The following is a 12,547-nucleotide window of genomic DNA, read 5'->3' as shown; positions in this document are numbered from 1 at the left end:
GAAATGCGCTGTCCAGGATGGCTTCAGGTTTCTGTGAAGCACAGAGCTGCGGAGTTAGAAAAGTCCTTATTTGTTTGAATGAGCAGAAGCAGTTTGTCCGTTTTGTTGGCGAGGGAGCGGACATTTGCCAGATGAATACTTGACAGCGAAGTCCTAAAGCCACGTTGACGAAGCGCGTTCACAAGCGTGCCGGCTCTCCTCCCTCGCATGCATCTTTTGGATGCTGTGAACTCCGAATAATCAAACACCGGCAAGAAATGATCAGGTATGCTCTGCCGAATATTCAGCAGTTCATCCCTGGTAAAACTGATCCGGAAAGAGTGACGAAAAAACATGACAATAAAACAAAAGCAACAAAAACGCTAGAGAACTCCACACCGAAGCAGCCATCTGCGATGCCATATTTTCATAGACATCTTTTTATAAAAGGAGATTTTATAGGAAGTGTTAGCCTCAGATACAATACAAGTGAATGGTGAGGGAGCCTGGGTAGCTCAGCGAGTATTGACGCTGACTACCACCCCTGGAGCCGCGAGTTCGAATCCAGGATGTGCTGAGTGACTCCAGACAGGTCTCCTAAGCAACCAAATTGGCCCGGTTGCTAGGGAGGGTAGAGTCACATGGGGTAACCTCCTTGTGGTCTCTATAATGTGGTTCTCGCTTTCAGTGGGGCGCATGGTGAGTTGTGCATGGATGCCACGGGGAATAGCGTGAAGCCTCCACGTGCGCTACATCTCCGCGGAAACACACTCAACAAGCCACATGATAAGATGCACGGATTGACGGTCTCATTGATTTTCCCATTAAAATCACAGTTAGGTTTAGGTTTGGGGTTAAACTTAAACTTGTTGGCTCATTTATTTTTCTCTGTGGGAGTAAAAGTCATATGTTTTGGTTAATGGTTTGAAGACTTTAACTCATATCAGACGGTGAAATGTAATATGTTTGGGAACAGTAGTTGGATGTAGAGTGAGTTTCCGATAAAAGTTATTATACAGAAAGGCGTCTGACCTACAAAGCATGTGCTTCTCGACCAGCTCTCTCTTAAATAAGCAGACCCACCCAAAGCCCCTGACCCAACACAAGCTCTAGTGTTTGTAACAACATTGTGCAGCCGCTCTCACACCTCTAAATCACAGCAGGGCTCCAGACGGACAGATTCAGTCGAGCGCTGCCACTGCTGCTGTGTTTTATAGAGTGTTTATCTGCTGAGATAATGAGTTCAAATCATCCTAATGAAGAGTTTCAAATCAGTTAACTTATTATATTTCTTTCAGAATTTACAGTATGTTAGAACCAGTCCAAAATTAACTTTGAAATAAAATAATTTAAATACATTACATTACAATTATTAACTGTGATAATGTAACAAGAATACTGTATTAAAGTATGAGAATTACAAATAAATGAAAGTAAAATGTAAGTAAAATTAAAAATTAAAAGTAAAATGTCCAGACACATTACATTATTAAGAATTTAGTGGAAAAATGTGCTTAATTGTTATGAAAATTATGCCAAAAAATCACAATAGGCTTCACTGTCTTCAATAAAAATATTTTTTATTTTATTTTGGGGTGAAATGTAACATGTTGTGAGATTCCCCTATATATATATATATATATATTACTAGCCATAAAATTATCTATGTGTGACAATTCATGTGAACACATTCACTTATGGAGTTCTGACAATAAACTAGGTATATTTTTGTCTTTGTAGATAAATATTACATAGTAAATAATCTTTCGGCTATAATTTATTAGGAGACAAACTACACTCATTGATCTTTTTGTTGGAAGACCGTTTGTACCTTTTTGGTTTGATTAACTCACAAAGAAAACAAAAACAGAATTTGATTCAAACCAGTTCCTAAAAACGTCTGAATAAAACTAAAGACAATTTTTACTTACATATGATGCATGGCGAGTGTTCATTTAGGATTCTGGTCTCATCTCTCTTTAGTCACTACAGCAGATAAACCTCCACAGAACTCTGAGCGTGAAGATGGTTCTGGTTTCGGGCAGCTGCGGGTGCCATCAGCCAAAGAGCAGAAACCTTTAGAACACATCAGCACTAAACTGTATGTGGGCACAGAGGTGAGTCCCCAAAACTAATCTGTGTGCTTGAATTAGTCGATTTGTTCTACAAAACATATATTAGAAAACTGATTCCAGCTCTGAAATCTGATTGGATGAGCCACATTCAAAGCCGTCACACATTTGTGATCATACATCATTTGAACATTTACATTAATGTGTTGTTTGAATTCTATATTAATTTGCTTTGTATCCATAAACTGCCTTCAGTTATGCTTCTGAACTAGATTTACTTGGTGGCAGAATTGTTTATTGTGATTATTGTGACAAACATTGGTGTATTTTATTAATCTTTTTATCAATTTGTTATGGGGATTTTAGGCACTCAGAAATCTGTCTTGTTGCTCTTTGTGGCTTTATTTTATTGTACAATAACGTAGCTACAATAAAATATCCCTTAAAATCAGGTTTTATCTAAAAACTAAAGTGTGTTGTTGTCCCTCTCTCAGGACGGAGAACTCGTTTACACCGACTGGAAAATGGAGAAAGACAACGACTCTGGACGACTGTACAGTAAGATAAACCAGAACATATTCGAACACCACATATACAAAAACACACATATAGATGGACGGAGTCATTGGTGGTTGAGGATTTGGGATGGTAAATGAAAGATTTAAGCCCTGTAAGAGAGAGTTGTTGAGTTTGCTTATCAACATTACACTCTTGATCAAGAACCTGAACCTCCAGCTGGTCCAGGGGGTCCCGGTAGAAAGTGAAAAGCAAGTCACTTTGGATAAAAAGATTCTGCTATCTGCAACTTAAACACATTAAAGGAATTTATAATCCTTTCAGTTAACAACAGTACCTCACTATTGGGATATTCCATGTCAAATCAACCAAATTTCTGCTGAAATTTTTGATTTTGTTGATACTTTTTCTGAGGAAAGATAAACAGAAATGATGATGAAAGTCAAAATATTAAACGCTATGGATCAATATTTACTGAGCAATCCATTATTTTGTAGAGGGGGATCAAAATGACAATTTTCGCCTATGACTTTGGAGCAAAACTACAGGTCAAAAAACACCTTTAGAAAATTGTCATTGTCATTATTTTATTTTTACACAGAGATAAGTAGGTCTATTACTAAAATCAGTTGACTTCAGCACCCCTTGTTGCATTATATGCCAATGGTATGAGTCCAAAAATGGAAAAAAAGCTCTGTTTTGTGTTGTTTTTCCAAAGTTGGAGTGCCTATAACTCTAGAAGTATTAAAGATATCTTAAAATACTTTTAGATTCTGGTTCAGAACAAACTTTCCTTTTTGAATCTTAATTTTTAAGGCCCCATATTGTTAAATCACAGAGATATGGGGCTCTCAAAGTGTCTCCACCATACATAAATTGTTCAATTTCGCCCATTTTCACTGGTCAAAAACCAAATGTGGGTCACATGTTATGAATCGTTTTTTCTTGTCCAACCAAACCAAGATCTGAAGTACAAATAATGTTGAAACTAGAAATGCACCTTTATTTATTCACACAAAAACAGTTAAGTCAAAATCTCGATTTTCGAGAGTCCAAAAATACACAATTATTAAGAATAAGCAACGCATGTGGCTCTTCATTTAAACCAGTACAATAATAAGCCGTGGACTTCTGATTGATGTGACACAGAATGACCCTAATGCTTCAACACAAAAATGCACAAATACAATCAGATTCACTGACATAAAACTGAAATAGCCGAAGATTTCCTTGATCAACTTTAGATGACCAAAACAATGTTAAACTCCTTCACGATTAATGAGGAAACCACATGTCAGGTCTTAGACGATGATGAATGTTCAATGAGTCAATTAAACAGACCTCACGCTGTCCAAACATCAAATCAGTCTCTTTGAATGTTAATGAAAGTCATTGTGGTTTCTCACAGACAGGTTATCTCGTGGTTTTTTCTCATCATGAAGGGTTCTGGCAGAGATCAAACCTAATTCGGCCAAACCGCCATCTTGAGCCTGTAACCCGTGGCAATTACATTAAAGTAATTTCCATGATTGTTGTAATAGGATATAGTGTTTCATTATTGCTGTGGGGAAAGAAGCTACATGTCAGTACAGCACAGGTCATTTACTGTGAATGCTCGATCGTAATGAAGCTCGCTGTTGTTATTTGGAGACACATTTTCACTCTTTAAACTCCAGTGAGCTGCCTAAGATTGTTAGTAGACCAATTACATCAACTAGTGAGAGTGTGGAAAGTGTTTTAACAAGACTTCAGAGTATGTTTTGGACATTATATTTTATTTTTGATATGACTGGGATGTTCTTTGTAAAGCTCAGATTTCCTCTGTCTTATCTCTCAGGTGCCAAACCCACCCACCGGTTCATCTTACACGACACTCTGGTGAACACTGTGAGTCGCTCTCCATTTTTCAGGGACATTATTCTGACGGTTGGCAGCTGGAGTTTTGCCATCTGGAAGGAAGGGGTCATGGTGAGGTCACATCAGAATCATATCATATACAATCAGACTCAAATCAGTTGCATTCAAGTCTGTATTCGACAACTATTTACCCTTTAATTCCAGAGTTGGGGTTTGTCCACAACAGGGTCAGGATTGTAAATCCTCATACAAAAATTTAAAGTTCTAGCACTAAAACCTAACTGGGAGATACACACACCTGTGACCTAGTGATGTGCAAAAGTAACCGATTATAATTATATATCACACATATACAGTGAAATTCTTTTTTTCACATATCCCAGCTAAGCTGGGGTTAGAGTGCAGAGTCAGTCATGATACAGCACCCCTGGAGCAGATAGGGTCAAGGGCCTTGCTCAAGGGCCCAACAGTGGCATCTTGGCAGTGCTGGGGCTTGAACCCCTGACCTTCTGATCAGTAACCCAGAGCCTTAACCACCGAGCCACCACTTCATCACAGTGCTTGTTTGTTCAGTCGTTTATCTGCGCTCTATGTTTGCCAACAGCAGACTTTGCTCTTTTATTATAATGATTGCAGCAGTTTATAGAGATATAAACACCTGAATAAAACTTCCTCTATACACTGTAAATATTTGACCAACCCCTGTTAACATAAAGAGCCTCTTTATAATTGTCACGATTTAATAACCCCATGAATTGGTTTGACAAATGCAATTCTTTCCTGTGTTGACATATTTTTTCATTAAAACAGTAAGTTTGGAAGGGACTTATCAAAAGGATTTGCCTTTTTTTTTTAATAGCCAACAGCCTTTAATTTATGTCACATCCTTGAAAAAACATCAACATGATTTTCTACTTGCTATTGCTAGCTAGAGCGCAACAGTCTGATTGCGGAAGTAAAAATCCCATTCATTTTTTCCATAGGCGAATTAATTTTTAACGATAACTTATAAAGACAGACCTAATGGATATGCTTCTGTTGAAGCCATCAGTCCACATTATTTCATCCACATTATTTCATTATTTCAGCGAAATTCCTGATGAAGAACTACACTACCCATGATCCTGAGGGGAAAAATCCACCAATCAGAGAATCAAAGCAAACAAAGTGCACCAAAAGAGCTCTGCAGCGATCGCCCACTCCCATGAGGCACCTCGATAGACCTAGTTATAGTTTTATAGTCATTTTTAATTCAATTACATCATTCGCAATGCTTCAGGGGATTGTAGTTCATTCCCCTATTAAAGATTTGTCTTTTTGTCCAATTTTCAAATACTTTTTTGCTTTGAATCTAAGTTTGTGATGTTGTGATTCACCTCTTAGCTGGTTGGTTTGGTTCATGGCTCAAAAGTTTTTTGTGATGAATTTTATGAAATCCCAATGGAAAAAAACGAATGGGAAAAATACTTCCGGAACCATGGCGGCTGAAAAAGTGGGCGGGCACTGATGCGCTCTATTAGGGTGAAGGCCAATCTCATTCTAGAGAGTATTTGATTGGGAAAAAAATGATATACAACCCTCAGTGCAAGATGAGTCATTAATCATTTTTGGTCCATTTTTCCCTGAAGAGGAAGACTAAAAAGTACATTTAGTACATTTTAAATGTGTCTGTAACTTTTTGTATATCTGCTAAAAGTTTGATTTCACAATTTCATAGGCTCTTAAAATACATTTTATATCTTTGAAAGTGCATCATGATTCTGTCTTGCCTTTTCCGTTCAAAGAGTTTTCTTCCATGACGTTTTAGAACGGACCGATCGTCATGTCGTCTTGCTCACAGAAGATGTATACGGCCGGTCAGTGGTCCCTGTCACGGCCGGCGGTCTTCTTCATCGGGAAAGAAGACGGAAGCATCGAAGTTTGGGACCTGCTGGAGAAAACACATGAACCGTCACAAACCCAGAACATCAGCATCACCCCCATTACCTGCATCAAAGCCAGGAGCATTTCCTGTAAGCCACATACACACACTTCCTGATAGGGCTTGCACGACTACCCATTTACTTTAGCAGACTAGTTGACTAGTGGGAGTGAGTGGTTAATGTTTACCTTTTATTATGACCCCCTGTACGCTATACAGCATCGACAACAGGGGTTGTATGATCTACAATGCGAGTGAATCACCAAATTTCCTGGTATGTAACTAAAAATATCTGGTAAATGTTTCCGATTTCACCCGCCGGTGATTGAGTAGTTCAGCAGCGAGATCCTTTCATTGCATGTTGAGAGTAAAAGTTTGCTTTGACTCGTTCCGTGTAATGTGTGTCCGAAGACAAGATCCACACAATCCATTTGTAATTTAATAATGTCTATTTTAATATCCTTTCTGTACTTTACAGTCAGTTGTTGATCAAAAACAAAAACAAATTAAACATTTAATTCTAATCATGCATGAAAAAGCTATTGGACTCCACTCTCATTAATATACGCTCAACCGAAACATTTCTGTGAGACACTCGCTGAACTGCCCCTATTCTTAAAGAGACAGAGACAGTGCCAGTTTTTAGCACGTTTCTACATATCAATGTAAATGATGCATATAAATCATAAATATGTTGTATATATGCAATATAATATGCAATTATATATATTATGGCTGTTAATTTAGTGTGATTACTTATATATAAAATAACGCATAAAACTTTTTACGCAATTAATCATGCCCACTGATGCGTACGTAATTTCTGTAAGACAAGTACGTATTTTCCGACCATACGAGCAATTCAAGCTTGAAGTACATCTGTTTTTACGAGCCGCGTCAATAGGTGGCAGTGCACCTCAACAAATTTGATTAATTAATCAGCATATCATGTAATTAATTCGATTTAAGATTTTAATGGATTGACAGCCCTAATATTTATTAATGGAATACATGGAATTTGTACATTTTTAAAGAGCTAAAATCTGACCGAAATGACGAAAAACGAATGATAAAATAAAATCTGTAGAGTTAAGGCCCCGATATACTTCCGGAGAAGCTCTTCTTCATTCAGAGGTAAAAAGAAGTTCGAAACAGCTGTGCAACGGTATACTGTTTGCGAACATTCAGACACCCACCACACCGCTGTTGGAGGCGTTTAGAGGAGCATTTAAATACAAAAACCTAAACTAATGTGACATTAAAATGTGATATCATTCTATGCATAGAATTCACATGAGGTCGGTAAAAGAAGGTGTTTTAACCAATCAATAACGATTTAAAATAATATATATGCAGTAGAAAATGTTTATTTGTCTTGTTTACATTCTGAATTCATAACGGTAATACGTTAACATGCTATACGTGGCCATAATATGCACCGATTACACTCTGTTATTGTGATTTATGATGACACTGATACTACTGCAAAGATGGGTGTATAAAAGAGTGTTAATGGGCAGAATAAAGACAACAGAATGATGATAAGCTTATCTTACTTTGGGCAGATGTGTGATTGGCTTTTGCTGCAGGTGGCACATGAGTGAATGGGCACTTAAGAGTATTTGAGTAGATATGATTGCTTTTGCAGACTAGTTAAACAAAAAAAATCGCATGACATGGTCTTGGAAAATGTCTCTACGTGAACAAACGTACAGATCTAGGTATGTCTGCACCAGCTTGTTAATAACTCAACACGCCGGTGTGTTCATGTTGACTGAACAATGTAAACTAAATTAGCTGTTGGCCTCTAGGTAGGTGGAGCTCCAGGTCACACCTACCGATGACGTGGACCAGTGGCAGTGAGAAGGTGTTTAGCAGCCAGTAAGAAATTTTCCTAAAAGTTCGCCCCATCAAGCTGTTACGAACCAATGAAACGAACGCAAAAACACCTTCTTTTTGGCTAGATTTTGTTCGAAATGACGTCACACCTGTTCGTTCTTCAACCCATACTTCCTTACAGGACACTTGAGAGATTCCTTTGGGAACTGTGAAGTTCATATTGTGATTTAACATTATTTGTAGTCAGTGACTAGAATCAAGTGTAGCTGTAAGATATTAATGTGTAATGTTACACTCATGTAGCCAAGCAGCATCTTCTGGCGGTATCAGACGGTCTCGGCATCCTTCACATCCTTGAAATCCCCTGGACCCTGCGCAGATCCTCCAACAATGAGGTGAGAACGTCACTTTACAGTCACCCCATAGAAAATCCTTGAGTTAAATGAACTGAATGAAGCTCAATACTTCTGAATACTCAACACTGATAGTACACAGAGTTAGTTTACAGTGATGTATTTTCCCTGCAGAGGAAGAATGTGTGGAAATACTTTGAGAAGGAAGAGGAACGGCTGCTGTACTTTGACCAACGTAAAATCAAACACGAGAAAGAGAAGGAGATGGAAGCTGAAGAACAGAGGAAAATGGTGAGAGAGAAAACAAAAGAATATTCATATCAAATACTCACCTCATGTTTTTCCAAACTTTTATGGAACACAAACTGAGATATTTTGAAGAATGTCTAAGCTGCTCTTTCCCAATGAAAGCATACAATAAATAGGGGCTGTCAAGCTCCATGAACGAGTAAATGAAGACAGTATGGGTGAACTATCCCTTTAAGAAACACAATACAGCTGTGTGTGTGTGTGTGTGTATACCCTCACTGCTAACACACTTCAGTAGTTCAGGTGGAATGTGTGTTTGAGTGATTCCAGATTCGTTCAGACTTGCAGAAGATATTTACCAAATATGAAAGTATGCCGCTCATCTGTCAGACGGCCTAAAATTGTTTGTCTTTCACACACTCACTCAAACTCCATTGAAGTGCTGGCTACATATTTCTGGAGGGTTCTTTGGAGGAATTTCGAGACAAACACTAAATATTTGTGGTTTTAAATGTTCATATCAGTGTGTGTGTTTTGTGTGTTCCATTGTAATACACTGCTAAGCTTTGATTTAGCAAAAAAGGACAAAAAACAATTCACTTTCCTTTCTTTTGTATACTGAAAAAAATTATTTTGTGGTTAATTAAATATAGCAGAAAATATTTAAGTACTTTCTACGTTGAATAAGTTAGTTTAACTGTAAACTTGAAAATATTAAGTAAATTCTACATTTGCACACAATTCTAAAACATGTAATGATCATATTTACAATGTACTCAATTATTTATTTTTTATCCTCTTTTCTCCCAATTTGGAATGCCCAATTCCCACTACTTAGTAGCTCCTCGTGGTGGCGCGGTTACTCACCTCAATCCGGGTGGTGGAGGACAAGTCTCAGTTGCCTCCGCTTCTGAGACCGTCAATCCGCGCATCTTATCATGTGACTCGTTGTGCATGACACCGCGGAGACTCACAGCATGTGGAGACTCATGCTACTCTCCATGATCCACGCACAAATTACCACGCGCCCCATTGAGAGCAAGAACCACTAATCACGACCACGAGGAGGTTACCCCATGTGACTCTACCCTCCCTAGCAACCAGGCCAATTTGGTTGCTTAGGAGACCTGGCTGGAGTCACTCAGCACACCCTGGATTCAAACTCATGACTCCAGGGGTGGTAGATTAAACATTTTTAATCACATAAATGAAAGGAATTGCATCACTGGCTTGGATTCATGTGTATGTGTAATATTATTATTATTATACATTATTTTATGTTATATATGCGTGTGTATTTAGAGGTCATGTTTAAATGTTTACAACTGTAGCAAGCTTACAACTCAGGAGGAGAAGACGCCAAAAACTGCGATCCGATTACAAATGTACAAGCGAGACTTCACCGTTACACCTGGTCGTCTCTTTTGACCACTTTTGTTCAGATTTCGAGGAGAGAGTCTCTCACATACATTGATCATTATGAATGTGCTAAAAACTGGGACCCTAACCGTAGCCCTAAAATTAAGCTAACTAAATTAATTCACAAACTTGCGCAGTTTATTCTTGATAACATGTCAGTAAACATTAAAGAATGAATCACGCCCATTTTCGCACTTATTCGCGCTTAGAAAAAAGGAAAAACAGCTGAAAACAATAAAGACAGCGGTAGGGAGATGTGGGTGATGTATTTATTTTTGTCTAATTATTTTGTGTCTCCTGCGTCCCAATGCCTTGCTCTCCTCCTGTATTTCATTGGCTGTGGCTCATTGTCGGTCTCTCGCTCATCAGGACAGTGCCCACACCTGACGAAAAGACGCGTAGATATTAAGCTGTTTTAAAATCCCTAGACTCGGGATGTCGCAGGAGTGCGCACACTATTTTCACCGCCTTTTCACTGTCTCCGACATTCACATACGACTGTCGTGTTTCTCCCCCTAGTGCAGAAATTCACAGATGTCATTTAAAATAAGTAGGTTTTGCATGTGCAGAAATAAATGGCACCTGTACACGTTGAATCGCACATTTACTGTAATAACAAAAGATTTTTAACGTAAACAATCATTTCTGACTTCTACATTCATAATTGCTCAAAATACAGAAGTAACAGGCATTCAGAACAACGTTTAGGACAAAATCTGATGATTTTTCTCACTTCGCGCTGATAGTTTTAAATACAACACATCTGATCGGAACGGTCGCATACGGTCTAGTCGCTCAAGTTGAAATATTTCAATGCAGCCGAAGCTCAAATCGGATCCGAAAATGTTGCATCCAGAGATGGTTGCCTCCACGTAGCCCCGCATTGGAAATGAACGACTTCCGGTCTGTCATCTGACGTTTGTCGGATGCAGCGAAAAGGCGGCTTGAGGCCGTTTGCCGTGAGATCTGAGACTTCTCGGCGTGGACCAGTCGCTGACTCAGAACATCAAAAGAGAAGGGCTGGTGTCATGTAGTGTGCACTTAACAGCACTTGTGTCTTTTTTCACTAAGCGGCATTAATTTATTCTATTGAAAATCTCTGCATTGTTTGTCCATTTACGTTAAACCTTTTCCATTCATCTTGAAAATGTGCGACAGTCAAACTAATTATGTGTCATCAATTGCAGTCCACTTACACAAATTAGTCCGGATTGCTTTTTATACCTCATGTCCCATACTCCAGGGAACAAATGTGTGATTTCATCTTGGTGCACACCTGAGATGAGAAAACAGCTTTCACACCAACCAATCGAACCAAATTCTGAATTCAAATGGATTTGGGATCGTATCAAAAGCTCTAGTCTAGAGTGAAAACACCCAAATGAAATTGATTTCTTTGTGTTTGGTTACTTGTGTTATGTGTTATCTGTCAGGAGCCAGTGCTGCCACAGAAACAGGACGAGGAGCTGCAGGCAGAAGCTCTGAAGGAATATGAACAGTATTTGAGTCTGGAGAAGCTCATTCTGAAAGACACAAACCTGCTGATGGGAACAGAAGACACGTCAGACCTGTAACACACTCAAAAACATCATCATACTCTAGAACCACCAAACTAGAAGAATCTGGAGAACATCGAGTTAACCAATAACACTGATGAGTTAATAATCGGTAATGAAGACCACAAACCTCAAATTCAGTGTTAAACTTGCTTGTCGTAAATAGCTAAACACAGTTTTACTCAAAGTTGAGAGTTGTTTTTTTTTTACTTTATATGAATGTTTATTGCAATTTTATGAATGTAAAACTAAACGAAAACACATTAAAAGTTGTATTTTGTGGGGAAATTGATTTTCTCTTCGTTCAGTGTCTGGTTTCTCCTCTGAGTGCGTCTTCACTTCCCCTCCACGTCGAAATCAAATACGCTGTTAATTCGCTGACGTTCGCTCTAAAAGATAATCCATAAGAGATTACTTGGTTTCATATGGACACGTTCATATGAATGTACAATACTGATCAAGTTCAGCTCGAATCATATCGATTAACGCAGTAAAACAGCACAACAGACCCTCTCAGGACAGACATATACGTTTTTAAGATTTAGTCAATGTTTTTAACCTTTGATTTTTTTTTTACTCTTCAGTGAAATATAGTTGAATGTTGAAATATAAGGATTAAATCATAAATGAATGATTAAAATAGTTTATAATATATTAATAATTAAAATATATATAGTCTTGAGTAAACATGTCATGTCTATGTCTGCAGCGTTTCCACAGTCATGGGAAAAAAATGGAAATATCAGGGAATTTTAAAACTGTGACTTTTCCAAGCCTATATAATCT

General features: G+C 38.2%; 1 protein-coding gene across 1 annotated transcript in view; it reads left to right on the top strand.

The window, feature by feature from the left end:
• Positions 1-12,036, top strand: part of dnai3 (dynein axonemal intermediate chain 3) — a 29,535-nt gene extending 17,499 nt beyond the window's left edge. Inside the window, exons 17-23 of the mRNA XM_051661418.1 lie at positions 1,963-2,096; positions 2,546-2,609; positions 4,405-4,535; positions 6,232-6,436; positions 8,488-8,579; positions 8,712-8,828; positions 11,639-12,036. Coding sequence (XP_051517378.1) covers positions 1,963-2,096; positions 2,546-2,609; positions 4,405-4,535; positions 6,232-6,436; positions 8,488-8,579; positions 8,712-8,828; positions 11,639-11,779 — 884 coding nt within the window. The 3' untranslated portion in view covers positions 11,780-12,036. The remainder of the gene's footprint in view (positions 1-1,962; positions 2,097-2,545; positions 2,610-4,404; positions 4,536-6,231; positions 6,437-8,487; positions 8,580-8,711; positions 8,829-11,638) is intronic.
• Positions 12,037-12,547: the final 511 nt, after the last annotated feature.

The sequence above is a fragment of the Myxocyprinus asiaticus genome, chromosome 29, assembly GCF_019703515.2.
Source record: "Myxocyprinus asiaticus isolate MX2 ecotype Aquarium Trade chromosome 29, UBuf_Myxa_2, whole genome shotgun sequence".
NCBI lineage: Eukaryota > Metazoa > Chordata > Actinopteri > Cypriniformes > Catostomidae > Myxocyprinus > Myxocyprinus asiaticus.
The sequence above is the reverse complement of the archived record's forward strand: the minus strand, read 5'-3'. Positions and strand labels throughout refer to the sequence as shown.